This window comes from Mus caroli, unplaced genomic scaffold (genome assembly GCF_978045245.1).
Source record: "Mus caroli unplaced genomic scaffold, Mus_caroli_1 scaffold_4, whole genome shotgun sequence".
NCBI classification, from domain to species: domain Eukaryota; kingdom Metazoa; phylum Chordata; class Mammalia; order Rodentia; family Muridae; genus Mus; species Mus caroli.
In genome coordinates this window covers 7,684,830-7,707,500 of record NW_028227259.1, presented here as the reverse complement: position 1 = coordinate 7,707,500, position 22,671 = coordinate 7,684,830, and the positions used below count along the sequence as shown (strand labels likewise).

Here is a 22,671-nt window from a genome sequence, read left to right as displayed (position 1 = left end):
TTGAGATTGGAGCAACCAGGAGAAAGACAAGAAGAATGAGAGGAAGTGGAAGAGGAAGGATCATGCAGGAAGAGAGCGGCAGAAGGGAATATAGAGGAAGAGGGGACAGGGACAGTCTGGAGAGGGAGAGGGGATGGGGACAGTCTGGAGAGGACCTTGAAAGGCAGACGAGGCTGGGGAGCTGTGGTCAAATGATTTCAAATGTAGTTCGTGCCAAGGGATAAATGAATGGATGGATGGTTGGGCCAAAAAGTGGCAGTGGTCATGAAACGTGACAGCTGCTTTTAGGAACAGTAAGAAGATTAAACAAGTTGATCTTCTGTAACACACTGGCGTAAGCACGGAAGACATGCAGGAATGAGCAAAGGATGCTCCGGAGAATCTGCCTCCTGCTTGGGCTGATACTAAAGCACAGAGCTGCAATAAAGAGAGGTGGAGCCAAGGAAAGAGAATACCCAGGTTAGAGCTGAGTTGAAGGTCCTCAACGAAACTCCTCCATGATGGCTAATCGTAACTATCAACTTGATGAGACTCAGGATCCATGGAGTCTGACTTTTGGGCATTTCTGTGAAGAAGCTTCTAAACTGGGCTAATTTAAATGGGAAGACCTAACCTCAGTGTAGGAGGCACCACGCTTTGGGCTGGGGTCCCTAGACAATATAGAAATGAAAAAGTGAGCCAGACACTAGGCATTCATCTCTCTCTGCTTCCTGACTGTACGTAGCATGAGCAGCTGTTTCACATCCATGCTGCCACCGTTTCCCTACCATGATGGCCTGCAATCTCAAACTGTGAACAACACTAAGCACATCCTTTCTTAGGTTGTTCTAACAGCTCTTACTTCGCAGTAACAAGAAAAGTGACTAAAACACACTGATAACTAACACTCACTTAGGTGCCAGCCATTATGCCATGCAGGCCTCCATGGCAGTTACGCCCTTCACTATATTCCTTAGGGGTACAGACTAGAAGACCAGGCTCTTAGGAACGAGATGGGATGACTTGGAAGAGAAGTACTGCAATTCTTCCCATTTAACTGACAAGGACATTGAGACTCAGAAAAGCTTCACAGCCACACGGTTCCAGAACAGAAATTTACACAGAGTGAAATTCATATTCCATGTTCTCAGCACGGAGATCCACACTCCACAATCCTGACCACAGTGTCTTATTGGCACTGAGTCCTCATAGAACAACCGGACAGAGTTCCAGAGATGGGAACTATAGGTGTGATGCCATACCTGGTGTGAATGACAGAGGTGTCAGGTCACGAGTGTGGTAAGCAGCTCAGGAAAGAAATCCCTGCAGCCCCAGCATGAACACTGTGAGGCAGAGGAATCAGTCATAGGAAACTGAGAGGAGGTAGGTCTAGCAGGACACTAGCCTGCCTGGGTTCCTTGTAGGCTGCTGGTCCCCTTGCAGATGTCAGTTCCTGTGTCACTGGTGGGGGAAGCCAGGCAAGAGTTGGGAGTGCACCTAGAGGACACATGCTGTTCTTTCAAGGAGCTGGAGTGTGAGGGAAAAATCAGTCAGCGGGATGCATGCAAAGTCAAAATTCCTGCCCCACAGAGCGATGGCCTCAGCAATGTAAACAGTGCCAGGGGCGGGGGCCCTAAAAAGGAAGATGCTGAAACTATGAGACAGAGAAGAAACAGTTGAGCAAGGCCTCAGAGGACACGGCATGATACCTCTTCACGGACTGTTTCTTTATGTGTGTGTGTGTGCCACACACACATACATACACATATAAAACACACATACACATATTTGTTTTTAGTTACGTGTTTGGACTAGCATCTATATACTGCAAACCGAGAACAGGGAATCAGCCTCATCTTGCCACACAACTCCCATGGGTCTGGTACAGTAGCGCATATGGCTACTGACAACAGAGCACAATAAATTCTAATTAATATGAACACATTCCAATGCTTAAAAACGTATGAAAACCTATACTAATTTGTAACACGACACAAGTGTATTTTCATACATACATCAAAATAAGAATGAATTAACAAGTTGCATGAAATAATATTTCACAAGGAAAAATGAAAATATGATTGATGTATGTTGACAGCAATTTCTCTCCCAAGTAATTACATACACTCAAATCTAGGTTCTGTCCTTTAAAATATGAGGGAATCCAGCAGATTATATCGCAGTTTGGGTAGAAGGCAGGCTCTATGGGCATTCAGAGGCAGCCAGTGTCAAGTTCATTTCAAGCATCAATCTTGGTGTTTTGACTTTAGACCAGATAAAGCTGTCAAGTGGGAATGTATACAGCCCCCAGAACTGAAAAGAAGGCTGTTTACATCCTTGTTCAATCACCTTGGAAAAAAACAGCACCAGTCTAAAACACCCTTTTTTGGAAGTCTTAAAAAGCAGCCCAACCCACCCAGGGGCACTAGCAGGAAATTTTACTGTGGCCATATGATGCAGCTCTGTCATTCCTCTTAATCTTGGATCACTCAGGGACACTGCTTCTGTCAGTGCCCCAGGACAGCCTCAGTTCTCTCCTCTACTGGGTACTTTTTCAGATCCTGAAGGGGGCCTGGGGCTCCTGGAGAGCTTCCCTAGCCTCTTCCACAGCTTTCTCTGTTGTAAATCACAAGCCTTGGGATGTCAGGAACAGGAGTTGTAGCTGCTAAGGTGAAATTCAAGCCACAAAACAGCCGTGGGGAAACGGATGTCTTTGACAAGCGAATCTTTAACACTGCGAACATTCAAGTGAATTAGTTCCCCTTCCAACAGTGAAAGTTGGTGAGGTAAAACATGACTCTGACTAACGCTGTGAAAGGAGACTGGTTTAATAAAGACTGTGCATGTTAGGTTATTTTAATAATATTTATTGATTTAAGCTAGTGAATAACAAGGGAACGGCCAAGAGAAGAAACTGGTAGATATGACCTAGAGTGTTATTTAAAATATTGCTGATGGTCTGGCTGACTGCACTGCAGGAACTGACCCAGGCCCTCATGCATGATTAGTACCGTTATTGTGAGCTCTACCATTGAGATGCATCCCACCTTGACAGGCACACTGAAAGGAAACATCTAATTTAAATACCCAGTTTACTTTATGGGTTTGATTATCTAACTCTTACCTCACAGTATACATTTCCACAATCCTTAAGACAAATGATTTAAAAATGAAAGAATTTGGGGTCTGGTCTGATAAAACAATAGAGCCTATGGCCATAACCCAGTGCCCATAGACAGCATCTCCACCCAGTCTACCACCCAGTTGTGAGGGTCCTGGAAAGCAAACCGCTTGAGTTTCTCTGCATCAGCTTTAAGCCTGAGCCATTCCTTCTGGTACAAAGCATATTCAGCTTCAGCCACCACCATCAACCCAACAGCAGAGGATGCCAGCATGGTTTGTAAATGCTGTGCACCTTTGGGGGCAGTATGGGATATGGCTGCTGTCAGGCTACTAAGCCTGTCATCCGGCCTTGCCAAAAAGCCAATGTGTGTTTTGAAGAGGGCATGCTGAGAAGCTCCGAGACAGTGAGCACACATGTACACTTACTCTACCAGATCCATCCTTGGCCATGCCTTGTGAGCACCACTAGTCCTGTGTAAGTCCTACTACATCAGTATTACATTGGGCACTTGGGTAAGTCTCTAAAGAGTAAGAATTTTCCATGTTTCCAGTGGATGTTGGCAATGGTGATCATTTTTTGTTGAGGTGTATGTAATTCACGTGAATTTTCAAAGTTTAATTTTTTTTTAATCAAAAGTATTCGTGGGACTAGATATGGAGACCTAAGACTGTAATCACAATAGTTGTGTGGTGGATGCAGGAGGATCAGGCACATTTGAGGACAGCCTAGGCTATGTAGCGAGTACTAACTTTAAGTGAGGCAGAATATACTATGACTCCGTCTCTCTCTAGATCGTCTAATAATGATTCTTGTGGAGGACGAGTCTCCTCCACTTCCTTCCAAGTTTTTGGCCCACTCTAAATTTGCTTATTTAATTCGATCACCATAAGCAGCGCTTCACCACCATTCCTGTCTTTAAAATCTTAGTGACGTGTTGGGCGGTCTCTCGGAAAGGCACATGCTAATTCCGTTGCTCTTCCTTGTTTTGGACGTCAGTATCACCTCCTCAGTGAGACCTGCCTGATCTGGTGCCACGCCTTTCCCCTGCCTCCCACACTGCTGAGCTCCGTTTATTGACACAGCACACGACCTGTGCTGGCAAAGAAGCTGGCACCCACAGTGAGCCAGAACTCGTAACCCTTAGAGAGGACTGTTGGGTGATTTCTGAATGAACTTTCCACTCTAAAGCAACTGTGAGAATACAGCCCCCATCCTCCACCCACCCCCACACCACACAGCAGTAGCTCCAGCATGAAGAGCACACCCTTGCCCCCTGTTTGTACCATGACTGTCAGAAGAACACATCTGTAGATTGTTTATTGCTACTTCTAGAGCCTCAGAATTTAAGATGATTTAAAAATACCGATGTGTGACCTAATGCTATTCACTAATCAAAATGAAAATCTGTGAATGAAAATCAGAATTTCAGTTTTATTGATGTATTTAAATAGTACATATTTATCTATTTGTGAGTATGGTGAGGCTATCTATGTGTGTGTATACATGCATTTGAACATGTGAGCATGTGGGTGTGCATGCACATGTGTATACATGGGTATACTGGCCAGAAGTCAATGTCAGCAGTCTTTGAAGATAAGATCTCTCATTGAACTTGAAGCTCAGTGATTCAAATAGGCTGGAGGGCCAAGTAGCTCTCAGGATTCCCATTCTCTGTCCTCGGCCACCCTGGCGCTGTAGGTGAAATGCATGCCACCTCTGTTACATGAGTCTTGGAGATCTGAACTTAGGTCTGCTCACTTGCATGGCAGGCACACTGACTAAGCCATCTCCCCAGTCCTAATTCACAGAGTTTTAATACAACAGGACCTACATTTTACAATCAATATCAGTATGGGGTTCACGGTTTTGTGCCAGCCAGGCTGCCCCACTGTGCTCCATGGGAAATATTTGAAGGGAAAAGGTTCTCGGGAGAGGCAGTGAGTTGTCAACAGTAAATCCTTTAAGTTGATTCTTCATCATTTATTAAGTGCATGCTTTAACTCAAGCTTATTATGTGTTAAAGAAAAACAAATTAAGGCATGATTCCTCTTTCCAAAAGCTCCCAGGTGGGGGAATGAACATCCGGCAGATAATTAGGATACGACAGAGACAGATCCTATCAAGAGTCAGGAGAGTCCTCATATGAGAGAAACGTGGGCACTCTGCGTTTATCTTCCACTCTTGAGAAATAATTTAGTTCACCACCTCAGCAAAATCTCCTCCCTCTTCAAAAGGTAAAATGCACAGTTGTAATTTGGGGATAGGAAGAATTTGTGTTATTTGTGCCACATAACTTAATTTCATTGTAAAATTTTTAAAAAACAAAACAAAACAACAACAAAAAACAAACCAGGCAAGCTTAAGAAGAAAAGAATTATTCACACCCTCGTCACCCTGCACAGCTCGCACCCACTGTCTCACATCAGCGGACCTTGCTTGCTGGAGTCTTCCCACTCTGACTGCTGAGTACAGCTTCTGCCAGCTTCCATAAGAGGAGGTCACACCAGCACAGTTCCAACCAGAACCCCTGATTTCAAAGGATTTGTGAAGCCTGAAACCCGAAAGTGAATGACTGCTCCCAAGCTTTCCTCCTTCTCAGGAGAGGCAGGGGCAGCCCCTACATCAGCAGCTGGTGGAGCTGGCCCCTGGGTTCTCTTGTGGAACATAAACAATCAACTTCAGACAAGGCCACTCCGTGCAGACAATGGATGGAGATAGAAACACCGCAACTTTATTACTGCCAAGCCAAAATGTCTCGCTTTCTTGCATGTTAATCAGAAAGCCCAAGTCAGCCAGAACAAGAGACACAAAAGGTTAATCTGAGCGAGGAAGAGGGGATATTTTAGGTGAAAGTAGCACTGGGCTTATGGAATGAGGCACACTCAGGGGTTTCAGGGTGTGACTGAAAGGAGGCAGTATGAGGTGGGAACACATAGTGAATGGCTGTGAGCCTGGGCGGAAGCCGGGAAACTGCTGGGACTGATTTGTAGGCCAGTCTTCTGAGGAAGGGGACCAAGGCTGCTGACCCACTGTGTTCTCACATTGCTTATGTGTTCTGACACTTATTTTTCAATATGTTAAAATGATCCTGTTCCTACGCTCCACAAAATAAACCTTGCTTTGTTTGAATTGCTTAATTTAATTTAAGACCATCATACTAAAATACACGATAAATAAAAGGCCCAGTGCTATGATATACAGGGAAGACTACATTTTTCTTTCATAAAATATATTAGGTACTTTTCATGTAATACACAGAAAATCATTACAAGAAAAATTATGTTATTTTATTTGAGGAAATAATGTTTTAATTAAAAGTAGAAAGATTCAAAGTAAATCCATGGTTTGTAGTACCAGTTAGTTCCCTGATAGCAGAAAGCTGACATCTCCTTGGGCCACCTGCCTTATCTTGTTTGCACCAACGGGACTTTAGTGGATCTTCCTGTGCCAATGAAAAGCTTGTCGTTCTTTTCATCCTAACTACATGGTAAATTGTGTGCACGTGATCCCCTCACTACCAGACCCACCTGGGGTACTGTCAGGGAGAGGTGAGCTACAAGCCTCAACAGATAGAAAGAAATTGAAATAAACCTTTGTATGTTATCAGACCACCATGGATGAAAGATGGACTTCAACAACAACAAAAACAACAGAACATCTGCAAACCCATAGAAGCTGAACAACTCTCCACTCAAGGGCCACTGCTTCAGGGAAGAAATAAAGCAACTAAAGAGTTTCTAGAATTCAGTGAAAATGAAGGCACAACAAATCCAACTTATGGGACACAATGAAAGCAGTGCTAAGAGGAAAAGTTCACAGCACTAGGGGCCTCCATAAAGAAAATGGAACAATCTCATACTAGCAATCTAAAAGCACACCTGAAATCTCTAGAACCTAAGCCAGCATACACAAGAGAAGGAGAGGATAGAAAATAATCAAACTAAAAGCTGAAATCAATAATTAGAAACAATGAGAACAATATAAAGAATCAACGAGACCAAGAGCTAGTTCTTTGAGAAAATCAACTAGATAAACAAACCCTTAGCCAAACCAACGAAAAGGTAGAGATCTAAATTAACAAACTCAGAAATGAAAAGGGGGACATAAAACAGACACTGAGAGATCCCAAAGAATCACTGGGTTTTACTTCAAAAGCCTTTACTCCACAAAATGAAATGGATCGAAATGAAATGGATGATTTTCTTGATAAATTCCACTCACAAAAGTTAAGTAAAGACCTGGCAAACTCTTTAAATAATCCTATAACCCCTAAGGAAATAGAAGTAATCATTGAAAGTCTCCCAAACAAACAAAAGAGTCCATGGAGAGATGGTTTTAGCACATAATTCTTCCTTACCTTCAAAGAAGAGCTAATATTATATTAGTCCTCAAACTATCCCACAAAATAGAAACAGAAGGAACATTGCCAAACTCATCCTAAAAGGCCATGGCCACCCTGATACCTCAACAACACAAAGACTGAACAAATAAAGAGAACTTTAGACCGATATCTCTTATGAACATTGATACAAAAATACTCAATAAAGTACTCAAACTGAATTTAGAAACACATCAAAAACCTCCTCCACCATAATCAAGTAGAGTTCATCCCAGGGCTGCAGGAATGGATCAATATATAGAAATCCATCAATGTAATCCACATAAAAACAAACTGAGAGGAAAAACCCACATGACTGTCTCATTAGATGCTGTAAAAAACCTCTGACAAAATTCAACATCCCTTCATGATAAAGTCTTGGAGAGACGGAGGATACAAGGCCTATACATAAACATAGTAAAGGCAATATACAGCAAGCTGATAACCAACATCAAATTAAATTGAGAAACTCAAAGCATTTCCACTAAATCAGGGATGAGATGAGGCTGGCCACCCTCTCCCTGTCTCTTCAATACATTACATGAAGCAATAAGACAAACAAAAGAGATCAAGTGAATTAAGATTGGAAAAAAAGAAGTCAAGGTATCACTATTTAAAGTATATGATAGTATACATAAGTGACGCCCAAAATTCTACCGGAGAACTCCTACAGTTGATAACTCCTTCTGCAAAGTGGCTGGATAAAAAATTAACTTAAAAACATTAGTGGTCTTCCTTTATACAAATGATAAACAGGATATGGAAGAAATTAGAAAGCAATACCCTTCACTACATAAAATATCTTGGCGTAACTCTAACCCAGCAACTGAAAAATCTGTACAACAAGAACTTCAGTCTCTGAAGAAAACAATTGAAGACTTCAGAAGATGGAAAGATCTCCCATGCTCATGAATAGTAAAATGGCCATTTTACCAAAAGCAATCTAAAGATTTAATGTAATTCCCATCAAAAATTCCAACACAATTCTTTACAGACCTTGGAAGAGCAATTCTCAATTTGATATGAAAAAAAAAAAAAAACTAGGATAGCTAAAACAATCCTGTACGAAAAAAGAACTTCTGGAGGTATCACCATCCCTGATTTCAAGCTATACTACATAGCAATAGTAATAAAAAAATCACATGGTATTCCCATAAGAACAGACTGATCAATGGAATAGAATTAAAGACCCAGAAATGAATACAAACACCCACACACACCATTTTTGACAAAGAAGCCAAAACCATACAATGGAAAAAGAAAGTATCTTCAACAATTGGTGCTGGTCTAACTTGGATGCCTACAGGCAGAAGAATGCAAATAGATACATATCCAACACCCTGCACAAAACTCAAGTCCAAGTGGATCAAAGATCTCAACATTAAACCAGATACACTAATCTAATAGAAGAGAAAGTGGGGGATAATTTTAAATGAATTGGCACAGGAGACAACTTCCTGAACAGAACACCAACAACTCAGGTACTAGGATCAACAATTAATAAATGGGACCCCATGAAATTAAAAAAGCTCCTGTAAAGGCAAAAAAACACTGTCAATAGGACAAAACTACAGAATGAGAAAAAAAATCTTTTACCAACCCTACATCTGGCAGAGGGCTAACAGACACCAACAACCCAAATGCCCTATTAAAAAAATAGGGTTCAGGGCTAAACAGGAAATTCTCAACAGAGGGATCTCTAATGGCTGAAAAACAAAAGAGAGAAATATTCAAAGTTCTTAGTCATTAGAGAAATGCAAATCAAAATAACTCTGAGACTTCATCTTACACATCAGAATGGCTAAGATCAAAAACTCAAAAGACAGCACATGTTGGCAAAGATGTGGAGCAAGCATTCCTGGTGGGAATACAAACTTGTACAACCTCACTGGAAATCTGGCAGTTTCTCAGAAAAATTGGGAATAGTTCTACCTCAAGTTCTAGCTATACTACTCCTGGGCATATACCACAAAGATGCTCCAACAGCCTAAGTATCCAAAGAATCATGGCCAATTTTTTGAGGAACTGCCAAACTGATTTCCATAGTGGTTGTACCAGTTTGCAATCCCACCAGCAATTGAGTAGTATTCTAGCAATACCACTTCTGGGCATATATACTCAGAAGATGCTCCAACATATAATATGGACACATGGTCCACTATGTTCATAGCAGCCTTTTTTACAATTGCCAGATGCTGGAAAGAACCCAGATGTCCCTCAACAGAGGAATGGATACAGAAAATGTGATACATTTACACAATGGAGTACTTCTCAGCTATTAAAATCAATGAATTTATGAAATTCTTAGGCAAATGGATGGATCTGGAGGATATCATTCTGAGTAAGGTAACCCAATCACAAAAGAACACACATGATATGCACTCACTGATAAGTGGATATTAGCCCAGAAGCTTGGAATACCCAAGGTACAATTTGCAGACCACACGAAGCTCAAAAAGAAGGAAGATGACAGTGTGGATACTTCGAACCTTAGAAATGGGAACAAAATACCCATGGAAAGAGTTACAGAGACAAAGTGTGAAGCAGAGACTAAAGGAATGATCATCCAGAGACTGCCCCACCTGAGGATCCATCCCATAAACAACCACCAAAGCCAGACACTATTGTGGATGCCAACAAGAGCTTTCTGACAGGAGCCTGATATAGCTGTCTCCTGAGAGGCTCTGCCAGAGCCTGACAAATTACAGAAGTGGATGCTCACAGCCATCCATTGGACTGAGCACAGGGTCCCCAATGGAGGAGCTAGAGAAAGGACCCAAGGAGCTGAAGGGGTTTGCAGCCCCATAGGAGGAACAACAATATGAACTAACCAGTACCCCCCAGAGCTCCCTGGAACTAAACCACCAACCAAAGAAAACACATGGTAGGACTCATGGCTCTAGCGGCACATGCAGCAGAGGATGACCCAGTCGGTCATCAATTGGAGGAGAGGCCCTTGGTCCTGTGAAGGTTCTATGCCCCAGTATAGGGGAATGCCAGGACTAGGAAGTGGGAGTGGGTGGGTTGGTGAGCAGGAGGGTGGTGGATGGGATGGGGGTTTTGGTGGGGAAACCAGGAAAGGGGATAACATTTGAAATGTAAATAAACAAGGGGAAATGGAACTAGAAAATATCCTGAGTAATCCAGACCCAGAAAGACATACATGGTATATACTCACTTATAAGCAGATATTAGCCATAAAGTACAGGATAACCATGCTATGATCCATAGAACCAAAGAAGCAATGATGGCCCAAGGAAGAATGCCCGAATCTCACTCAGAAGTAGAAATAAAATAGACATTGGAACTGGATGGAGACAGGGAATTGGAATGGAGAGGGGGTGGGGAAGGGAATAAGGCTGGGGTTTAGGTGTGGGGAGAGTGGAGGTGGTGGGTGGGAGGGGTAGGAAAGAGAAGGGAAATCAGCTAGAGGGCATCTCTGGGACAAGTCTGAGACCTGGAAGGATATGAGGGTGACTCACCTGAGATGTCTAGCAGCAGGGACAATTGTGCTTGAAGTGGCCACCTTCTGTAGCCAGGCAAGACTTCCAGTGGAGGGGAGGGGACACTATCCCATTCACAAAACCTTTGACCTCAAATTTGCCCTGCCTACAAAGATATGCAGGGATAAAGATGAAGCAGAGATTGAGAGAATGGCCAACAAATGGCTGGGTCAACTTGAGACCCACACCATGGGGGAGAGCCAATCCCTGACACTATTAATGATATCCTGTTATATTTGCAGACAGGAACCTAGCATAACTGTTATCTGAGAGGCTTCTTCCAGCAGCTGATGGAAGCAGATGCAGAGACACACAGTCAAGCATCAGGCAGAGCTTAGGGAGTCTTGTAAGAGTCAGGAGAAAGACTGAGGGACCTGGAGGGGTCGAGGGCTCCACAAGAAGACATACAGAGACAATTAACCTGGGCCCATAGGGGCTCACAGAGACTGAACCACCAAAGAGCATGCATGGACTGGACCTAAGCCCTCTATACATATGTAGCAGATGTGCAGCTTGGTCTTCATGTATGTACCCCAACAATTGTCTTGAGGCTCTCTGACCTGGACTCAGTTGCCTGCCTTTGGACCCCTTCTCTCTAGCTAGACTGCCGTATCTGGCCTCAGTAGGAGAGGACGTGCTTAGTCCTGATCAGAACGTGACGTGCTAGGGTGGGTTAGTACCAGGGAACGGGGTGCTCCTCTTCTCTAAGGAGAAGGGGAGAGGGGAATGGGAGAAGGGGGATGGGAAGTCAGGACTGGGAGGAGATGTGAGAGGGGGCTGCAATGGGGATGTAAAGTGAATACATAAATATACTAATGAGAACACTGTGTGCACACAAATACTATTATATAAGATACGGTTTACCCTCGCTCATTGAGATTTTTTTGTATTAATTTTCTTAGCTTTTTATTTTATTTTAAATAGTCCAATCTAATTATAGTACAACAGATTTGAACTTGTAAGGCTAAAGAGAATTTCGTTTTAGGGACTAGTAAATTTGAAATGGACATATCTTTTTTGACATTATGTATTTTTTAGACTGATGTTCCTTGCTTTATGGTATTCTATATTTTCAGTGAATATTTTCATTAACACAGAAGAAATTTACACTGTAATAGAATTCTTGAGTTTGCCTCTTAAGACATATTTTAATGTCTGCATTCTTGAAAGTCATAGAAAAAAGTTAATCTAACCAAAGAATATAGATCATAGGTTTTTGAAATTATGGAGGGAAGAGTTTTATGATTGGAGAATCTGTAAGCTAATAATTAGAATTCTGATAGTAACAATCTATCAAATACCACGTTACTCAGGTACAACCATACTGATTATGTCTATCTACAGGTATAGGTATATACTCAGCTCATGATCTGACCAACTAAAGCAAAGTCAGAGATATTGGAGTGTAAAGTAATAATCAGAAACACATTTGGCCAGAAGCTTTAGTGGCAAATTAAAGGTAATGAATTTTTGTACAATTTTACAATTACTATTAAAATTTGGTATGTCTAGGACAACTAAAAGTGACTCAGAAAAAAATTATGAAATTATAAAATTTCTTTTGGTTCATTTGCTCACAGTGAATATGTTCAGTTTTCTGCTACCTTTATCAATAACTAATGGATAAATAATGAATAGGGATATGAACTTGTCAACAACTCAAATTTAAAACATCATGATAAAGTAACATTAATGAAATGATAGCTCAGTATATAAGCTAGAGGACCTGCCATGAATAATGTGGAGACGACTAACGTAAGTAAGCAAGTCAGGGGTGACCTTACCTCCTTGTTCACACAGCTGCTGGGCCAATGCGTCTTTGAAAATCACCTGGCCCCTATGTGTTGCAGTAGCCCTGGAAAGTGAACAGGAGACAGTTCATTTAAATGCTGTAATAGAGCTGATATTAAAGTATTTTTAAAAATAACTTAAAATCAACAGATACAAGGCTTGAAATAATAATGTAAGTTAACAACAGAATGAATGTTTAAAGCCCTCGGGCCAGTTGTTACCTCAGGTCTTGCTTGGTAAACTACACTGTAATATTTGATGGCTTATTCTGGACCAGCAGGTGGGACCAAAGCCTGGGTGGGAAAGTGGCCAGGGAGCTTAGCAAGCTCTCTAGATGCTGATGTGGAATGTTCTAGAGAGGATCTTAGCAGTGTAGGAGACAGATCCTCCTAAAGGCTTCTGGGATCTTTGAAGTAATGGTCACTATAGGATGGAGAGTTAAGGCTAAGAAGTATTTTTAAAAGAATATTTTCCCCAAACATGGGCTAGTCAGAGCTATTATAATTAAAAAACATCTGTCAGAACAAAATGCACCTCCCCCCACCTACTGGGTGTAATTCACCGTTTGCAGAAGATACGCATCTTTCCCTTCTCCTAATCAGAGCTGTGCATATGGGACACTGAAGAACCCAGCCTCTCACAGCAGATTTGTTATTCAACAGCTATAATTGGAAATGTCTTATTAAAGGAGAAATGATTTGTTCTCTATATGTGAACTGATTTCCCTTCAAAAGAATTATTTTGAGGTGAAATGTATTTTCTAAGTGAAATTAGAGCAGAAAATCATGTTTCCTTGAGAAACTTCGTTTTTGGAAAATAAGTCATACAAAAATACATTTACTATCTAAAAACATATTAACATTAAATCTTTATTCTTGCCCAACTCACGCTAGGATAAAAATAATTTGATTCTGCCGACATCTGCTGGAGGTGGATTATAGACAACACACTGGGCTAATTCCTGAGAGGACAGACCTTGCTGTCCTCATTACCCCTCCACAGGACAACCTTTGGTCAATATCTCCATCCTTGCTGGATTCAATAGGACCTCCTGGCTCCTGACATCCCCCATTTGGCCTCCATATGGATGAACCTTCTTCCTTCATGCTGTGGGCCTTTCTGATTTCTGTTCTCCATGGAATTGTTCCTGTGCCCCCAGGTCACTAATCAAGTTTCAACTCTCTGGAAATAATGACGGAGCCTTCCATGCTGAAGTGTTAATAGGCGATATGCTCCACACTAACATTCTACAGCAGCGCCACTATGAAAAGTATACCTTAATTACCACACACACACACACACACACACACACACACTGAATGTAGAGGGGAGGCAGAATAGATAAGGAAACTCATGGGTAGTCTTCGGCTCACAGCATACGTAAAGCATATAAGGGGTGTCAACTTCTTGTTATATATTAATCATCAAAATGTCATATAAAGAAATATTATAATCTTTCTGTGGGTATTTGTGTGTATGTGTTTACAAACATGCATGTTTTCTTTACTTTCATAAAGTTGAAAATGAGGCCTTAACATTTGGTTAATCCAAGTTATCAACATATCCTATTGAATCCTTGATCAGTACAGGTTTTCTGTTCAGAGAGAAAGTGATGACTTTATTTCCCTCACGTATTCTTCAAATCAATTGAACTAAGTGCTTCTGAGATAGATTTCCCATCTACTTCTAACAGTAACACAGCATCCTAATTGTAAGCATGTAATTTGAAATGATATTTTCTGAAATCACTAACTAGCAAGAGGTCTGCTACAGCACATGGCACTTAACTGTTGCGAGCAGGCAGGTAATATTCCTATTAGAGTTGTGCTTCTTGTCCACAGAGTTAGCCCAAGGCCACTTGTGCTCTCCATAAACAGGCTGCCTCGCAGCACTGAGGTGAGAGGCTTGCAGCAGAAGCCCCCCTTAGCTCTGTCTCAAGTGTGAAAAAGCCTCCTGCTGCACAGTGCGTTGTGACTTCATACTGTTCTTCCTGCTGTTTGGTGTCCTCAGGTCTGGGATTTAATGCCTTATCCATAGATTTACTTCTGCATCTTTGGTTCAGTGAACAATCTGATAGACATCTCAGCACATACAGAGTAACTGCAGCTGAAGTTCATCATCTAAACAAAGTTTCTATGTTCAACATCCTTAATCATCAGGGAAATGCAACTTAAAACAACCCGGAGATTCCACCTCACACCAGTCAGAATGGCTAAGATCAAAAATTCAGGTGACAGCAGATGCTGGCAAGGATGTGGAGAAAGAGGAACACTCCTTCATTGTTGGTAGGATTGCAAGCTTGTACAACCACTCTGGAAATCAGTTTGGCGGTTCCTCAGAAAATTGGACATAATACTACCAGAGGATCCAGCAATACCTCTACTGGGCATATATCCAGAAGATGTTCCAACCAGTAAGAAGGACACATGCTCCACTATGTTCATAGCAGCCTTATTTATAATAGCCAGAAGCTGGAAAGAACCCAGATGCCCCTCAACAGAGGAATGGATACAGAAAATGTGGTACATTTACACAATGGAGTACTACTCAGCTATTAAAAGGAATGAATTTATGAAATTCCTAGGCAAATGGATGGACCTGGAGGGCATCATCCTGAGTGAGGTAACACAATCACAAAGGAACTCACACAATATGTACTCACTGATAAGTGGATATTAGCCCAAAAACTTAGGATACCCAAGATATAAGATACAAGTTGTTAAACGCATGAAACTCAAGAAGAATGAAGTGTGGATACTGTGCCACTTCTTAGAATTGGGAACAAAACACCCATGGAAAGAGTTACAGAGATAAAGTTTGGAGCTGTGACGAAAGGATGGACTGCCATATCCAGGGATCCATCCCATAATCAGCTTCCAAATGCTGACACCATTGCATACACTAGCAAGATTTTGCTGAAAGGACCCAGATATAGCTGTCTCTTGTGAGACAATGCCGGGGCCTAGCAAACACAGAAGTGGATGCTCACAGTCAGCTATTGGATGGATCACAGGGCCCCCAATGGAAGAGCTAGCAAAAGTACCCAAGGAGCTAAAGGGATCTGCAACCCTATAGTTGGAACAACATGATGAACTAACCAGTTCCCCAGAGCTCTTGACTCTAGCTGCATATGTATCAAAAGATGGCCTAGTCGGCCATCACTGGAAAGAGAGGCCCATTGGACTTGCAAACTTTATATGCCCCAATACAGGGGAACGCCAGGGCCAAAAAGTGGGAGTGGATGGGTAGGGGAGTGGGGGTGGAGTGTATTGGGGACTTTTTGGATAGCACTGGAAAAATAAATGAGGAAAATACCTAATAAAAAAATAATAATAAAAAAAGAAACCCATAACCTGTCTTTTAAAAGCTTGTTAAGTGTTGTTACAAAGGCAATTTCCATGCAAACACATAAGGTGCTTTAAGTATAGTCTTAGGCTGTCTTCCTCATCCCTCCCACTTCTGCAGCTATCCTGTGCTCCACCTGACCGTCTTCTATTTTCATGTCTTCTGTACATGCACGGTTTTATTTTCCACCTTCTAGCATCCAAAATTAAGAGAGAAGCTGAACTGTTAGTTATTGTCAGAGACTGACTTAATTTATTTAGTGTGACTATGTTCTGTCACATCTGTTTCTCTGAAAACATAACTTCCCTCTTCTTGATTTGTGGGAAGAATTCCATCCTATTTATAAATGGTATTTTCTTTCCCCATTCTTCTATTGATGGACACCTAGGCTGGTTTGATAGTTTAACTTCTAGTAATATGCAAGTATCTCTGTGATAAAGAGAACAAACACACAACCACACCACAGAAACATTCTACACACAACTCAGATGTACACACACACAGACACACACCATACCACATCAACACACACACATATACACACATACACACACACACACACACGCACACGCACAAGTGCACATGCGCATGCACCAAAAGAAATCTACATAACTCAGGTAACAAATGAGCTAATAAAATGGACAGTTTTTTAAAGTACAAATATCCAAGAAATACAAAAAACCAGCCAGAGAAATGCTAGCAAAAACTACGTTGTGATTCCACCTTACCCCGGTCCAGGATGTCGACCGCCAAGAAAACAAAGGTAAATGTTGGGGAAGTTGTAGACACTATTGGTGTGTTATACTACCTATAGGAATGAATGCTAACTAGTTCAGCTTCTGTGGTCATCAGTATGGATATTTCTCAGAAAACTAAAAACAGATCTGTCATATGACCCAGCTGGGTCATATGATACCCTCTTCTGGGTATTTACCCCCAAAGAAGCCAAAACTTAATTAGCAGTGGTTCTCATTCATCAAATGCAGATGGAATTCCAAGCAGAACACTTGAGCTCTGGCTTTGAAGATCAGCCTTCACTCAACATGGCCTGCAGAGTCTGTTCCTTCCATCTTCCTGAGGTATTTGAAGGCCACAGAGCTACTACTCTTCAACAGCCTATAAATAAGGACCCCTAGGGCCTAATACAGGGCCTGACTTCAGGCCTGTGGTTTTCAGGACCTATCAGAACCCCTGTAGGAGTCTTCCAGGAGCCACAAGAGAAGCAGCAGGAAGTGCTTGGGGCACTCACTGCTCCATCCTGGGCTGAACATGTTCTCATCAGCTAATGTCTTTTAGGGAAGTGGCTCAGTAATTAAAGACTGCCTTGAGTACTTGGTCTGCAGTAGGTGGAACAACAATATGAACTAGCCAGTACCCACGGAGCTCGTGTCTCTAGCTGCATATGAATCAGAAGATGGCCTAGATGGCCATCATTGGGAAGAGAGGTCCCTTGGTATTGCAAACTTTATATGCCTCAGTACAGGGGAACGCCAGGGCCAAGAAATGGGAGTGGGTGGGTAGGAGAGCAGGGCGGGAGGAGGGGGGAGGAGGGTACAGGGAACTTTCGGGATAGCATTTGAAATGTAAATAAAGAAAATATCTAATTTAAAAAAAGAAAAAAAAAAAAAGACTGCTTTGAGGAGCACTGCATACTATGTGCTCCACACAGTTACCCCTCAAGGAGCACTGCATGGCACATGCTCCATGCAGTCATCCCTTGAAGAGCACTGCATGGCACATGCTCCACGCAGTTACCCCTTGTTCTTAACTCTGGAAAGACAATAGCCACAGAAACAATAGTTTAGCCAGTATATACCATGGTTATTAATGAAGCATCTGTTTAGAATTAAAATTTGCTGCCTGCTAAGCACTGTTGTTGGGGTCTTCAGGAATCAACTCAATCCTAACAACACTCCGTAAAGGAACGTAAAATTCTTTTCATTTCCCTGAAACATAGAACTTTGCACGATTTACAAATGCCAGGAAATTGGAGGTGATGTGAGAATTCCAGCCCAGGATTGAATGCTTGGATCCTTCTTCCCAGCACCATGTTACATTTCTCTAGCCTGACTCAGATGATGGAGCGTCCGGTAGCTGCGGTTTCTTGCTGAGGTGGAGCTTCCTTTCAGGGTTCACATCTGCTGTGGTTTGGACTCTACCTCAATCTCTCAGGACTTTTAATTTAGTCTTCTGAATAAGATATCTTATTTTCTGGTTCTAGTTAGAATCTTGGCAGCAAAGCCAGCAATTAGAAGAAATTTATCTTTTAAAATACCAGGTCTGTGTGATATCTTATGCATATAATCCTAGCATTCAGCAGGCCAAAGCATGTGAATGCTACAAAGTTGAGGCAATCCTAAGCTACACAGTGAGTTGTAAGCTAACCTGTGCTACACGGTGAGAACTTACCTCATAAACAACAAGCAAGCCAATATTAATATTAACCCTCTCCAGTTCTCCATTCTCAGCCACAGAGCCCATGCAGGCAGACACATGATCACCACGGTGCCATGCTTTTATAAACCTTCAGGACACCGCAGTGCCATGGTCACATGGAAATATCTCTCCCCGTTGTGGGGGCTTCCAGGACTGCAATGTTAGCCCCTTACCTTGCAGAATGATGTAAGCAGAAACCCAGGAGGCAAAGGCTCCCGCAAGATGCCCGTTCTGCCCTGACACCAGGAACAGTGGCGTCAGGCCTACTTACAACACGTTTAGGTCTATACAATGGTTCAGGGTATCTGATTTTGAGTAATCCACAGAAATGTCTGTATTATAATATAGATGTGCACACATACACAGACTCGAGAAATGTTAAAAGACCCTGAGAGGCAGGTCCTCCAATTTTTAATGCGCAATATATTTTAAGAGTAGACACCATGACATACAATAACAAGCCTTATACACTATCATAATCGTTATTTTATATAATTTATAGTTCTTTTTGGAGGAACGTTCATCAAATCTGTGGTGCTAATAACTACGTTGGTACTATTTGCACTCAATTTTGTATAATTAGCAGTAATTCTTTCAGAGGAGATCAGAAAATATCCTTATTGTTCAGGGTTCTGGAGGATAGACCAATTTTCTTAAAATGTTTCTAATGAGTACTTACATTCTCAGAAGACATAAATTCTAAAGCAAGCCTGCCAACAAGAGTCTCTATTAAATAAGTCATTTTGAAATTATGTTTGGCTGTTCAGTTTTATCATCTGACAAACTCTACAGACCCTCACTATAAGCAGCACACGCGGGTTTTAAAATAGCTCGTGCGGTTATCTGGGAAAGAGCATGAATCACCCTCATCTTAACTCAACAGGGCCAGCTGCTGTCCAAGCACCTGAGTATGAAGTGGACACACTTTGTTCTGGTCTCTCTCTGCACTGAGTAGGGCCAGTTTTAAACACCACGAGCTACCAAGCATGTGGTGCCAGACTATATACAAGTTCATTAAACATTCTAGCTTTTGTACTCCCTGTGTGAAGAAAGGAATAACTTGAAATAACTACTGTCACTTAAAGATGTTAATATTCATCCCTTAAGCTTATGGAACAGGAGAATCACAAATTTCCCTCCCCGCACCCCTCAAGAAGCCAGCTACAGTGACTTGAACATAGAAGGGAGTCAAAGCTTTCTATGTGCATTATTGCCATCCAATCATTACCAAAGAAGGAATGCAGAAGACATTTAACAGGATTATCATAAACTCCTAATTTGCAAGAGTTATTTATGTGTGAAATGAATCGACTTGGTCACAACAACACGAAGAATAATGGCAGCTGCCTTATCTGAAAATGGAGGATGATGGTGGGTACTTCTGCTTCCCCCGGGAGGTGGGACTTGTCTTACTGGAAAGAATATTCATTAATCAGCTTTATGAAGTCAACCTCACATCATATCAGCATGCTAAACCATTGCCAAGCTGCAGTTCACAACATACATCAGGTGGAAGTCATCTGAATTTGATAAAATACTTCGAAGGAATCAAAGCCAAAACAAAATGGCATCCATGTCATCTTCAAATTACAGTACTTTCTAATGTGAGGGTACCGATTTATGCTGGTTTTTCAAAAGATTGATGTAGTTTTTCTATTAATGTGTACTCGTGTGCGCCTGCACGTGGTTTTGTACACCATATAGGCACAGGTGCCCACACAGGCCAACAGTGCCAGATTTCCTGGAACTGGAGTTATGGGTGATTGCGTGGCTCCTGGTGTGCATGAGGAAACTCCTGCAAAGGACTCAGGGCCTCTGCCAGAGCAGTGAGCACTCCTGCTTAACCACCAAGCCACCTCTCGACCTTCTTCTTTATGCTATTAAACAATAAAAATGCTGTATAACACATAAACATGACTAATGTAAACTTCAGAGAGAAAATATTTTAATTTATTTGTGACTTTTAAAGGAGGGATTATTTGTCTCCATGGTCTTGTCTTGTTCCTTTAAAAATCACTGTCATGCTATGTAGCCTAGGCTAGCCTCAAACACAAGGCCTGTTACTTAGCTTTTGTGAGTCTCCTTTTCTTAACCTATAAGGTTCTATAAGAACCTTTCCCTGCAGTCTCTTCAGTGCTGGGGTTAGAGGGTATACATTGTGGACATTTTGTAATTTTTTAAAATTTTTTCATTGTTCTGTTATTGCCAAGCCATAGAATTGTTTCCATCTGTCAAACAGTTCACTGTTTTCTATCCTGGAAAACAACAAATTTCAGCATGGTGATTATTACCCAGTAATCCCGTCTGTCTGCCCTTAATGACCACTACACATCCTGTTTTCAAGTCAAAGCATAATTTATGTATTTAGCAAGACAAGAAAATAATTTAAGCAACCATTTAAGTATATGCTAAATATAGATATTTTAATAATTAAATTAATAATAATTTAAGTAACACAAGACAAAAATAATTTTGTGTTGAAACATCCATGCAAAGTATTGGATTTTCATGTCCACGCATAAGAAAGGGAAAAGGTACCAGTTTCACACAGGAAGCATAGGACTTTATTCTAGGTCTGCTGTTATTCAGGCCCTGTCACTTAGCTTTAGTCACTCTTCTTTTCTTAACCTATAAGGTAAACTGACAGGATGTGGTGTATTCCAGCCTGGGCTCAAGCTCACTATATAGCTGAGCATGGCGTTGACCTTCTGGTCCTCTTGCCTGTACCCGGGAAATGCTGAGATCACAGGCACTGTCACCACACTTAGCTTAATGCAATGCTCGGAACAAAACTCAGAGCTATGTTAATGCTAAGCAAGTACATTACCAGCTGAGCTCCATCTCCAGCCAAGCTGGATGCTCTAAAGTTTAAACAGCAGGCTTGTACTGAGAGGACAGGGGCTTGCACATGGACCAAGGTTTATACTGACCTTACCCAAGCATTTGCTTTGTGATACAGGACTGAAAAACAGATAATTCTTATTCCTCAGGGTGAACTGACCCTGTGAAAATTTCAGTAAAAATATAAGGCATTATGGGTAGTGACATTCTTACTGATAATTTTTAGAAATTATTGGTACTATATTGAAGGAGAATGAAAAATAAAAACAAAACCTCCTTAAACATGGAAAATCTACTCTGTGAACCAAGAGTGAAAGTGGAAATATTGTGAAATGTTTTATGTCAAAGCCAAAGCCAATGGCATCTTGGATGCAAATTCTAGTCTTGGTAGTCATCAGAAATTAGAACAATGAATCTTGGACAGAAATCCTGCCGTAATATGGGGTTTTCCCTCGACAGTTAAATATTTTGGATATGTTTCCCCCCCCCCCCCACCCACATGTTTCTCCATGGTGATTCTAAATCCAGTCAGGTTAACCATGAGGATGAAACATTACAGCCCAACCTGACACCCAGCCACATCCCTTTAAATCAGAGCATCACTCTCCTTTCCCCCAGGCCTCATTTTCAACTCATAATGAAAGTGCATTAGTCCGTCTTGAAAGTCCCCGTGACCTTTAGCAGCCCAGACAATATTAAAAGGTCCAAAGCAATCCTGAGACTCAAGACAATCAATCTCTTTAACTGTGAGCCTCTAGAAAATCATAGAATAAATATTCTCTTTCCAAAATGAAGAAATCGGAGCATAAAAATAAAAGCAAAGCAAGTCTGCAGCTAGCAGGGAAAACACAAAGTCCTATAGCAACAGGTCTGCCTCTGGGATTTGTGAGGGATTCATGTGGAGTCCAAAGTGGTTACATGGTTTTGCTCATCAGGGTCTGCTACCAGCAGCACACACAACTCCTTTCTGGGTGGGTCCACTCCAGGCCCGTAGCTTTCTTCAGTGACTGTCTCAGTGTGTGTGTGTGTGTTTGTGTGTGTGTGTGTGTGTGTGTGCATGCGAGTGCGTGCATATATACCACTCTTCTGGGTGTTTGAATTCAGAAAATCTGAAATCAGTTTGTTAAAACAGATGCCTTCCTCTAATGTTCACAGATTTTATATTGGGTCCTAATAGAAAAATCAAAAAGAAATTAAGTGTTCTTAAATTGGCGACTGAGTAAAGAAAATGTGACACACACACACACACACACACACACACACACACACACACA

The 22,671-nt window shown here is 41.6% G+C and overlaps 1 protein-coding gene across 3 annotated transcripts in view; it reads right to left on the bottom strand.

The window, feature by feature from the left end:
• The window catches only part of Reln (reelin), a 444,727-nt gene that overhangs the window by 264,607 nt on the left and 157,449 nt on the right, over window positions 1-22,671 (bottom strand). For all 3 annotated transcript variants that reach the window (XM_021163945.3, XM_085836457.1, XM_085836458.1), the window contains exon 4: window positions 12,769-12,839. In XM_021163945.3, coding sequence (XP_021019604.1) covers window positions 12,769-12,839 — 71 coding nt within the window. The remainder of the gene's footprint in view (window positions 1-12,768; window positions 12,840-22,671) is intronic.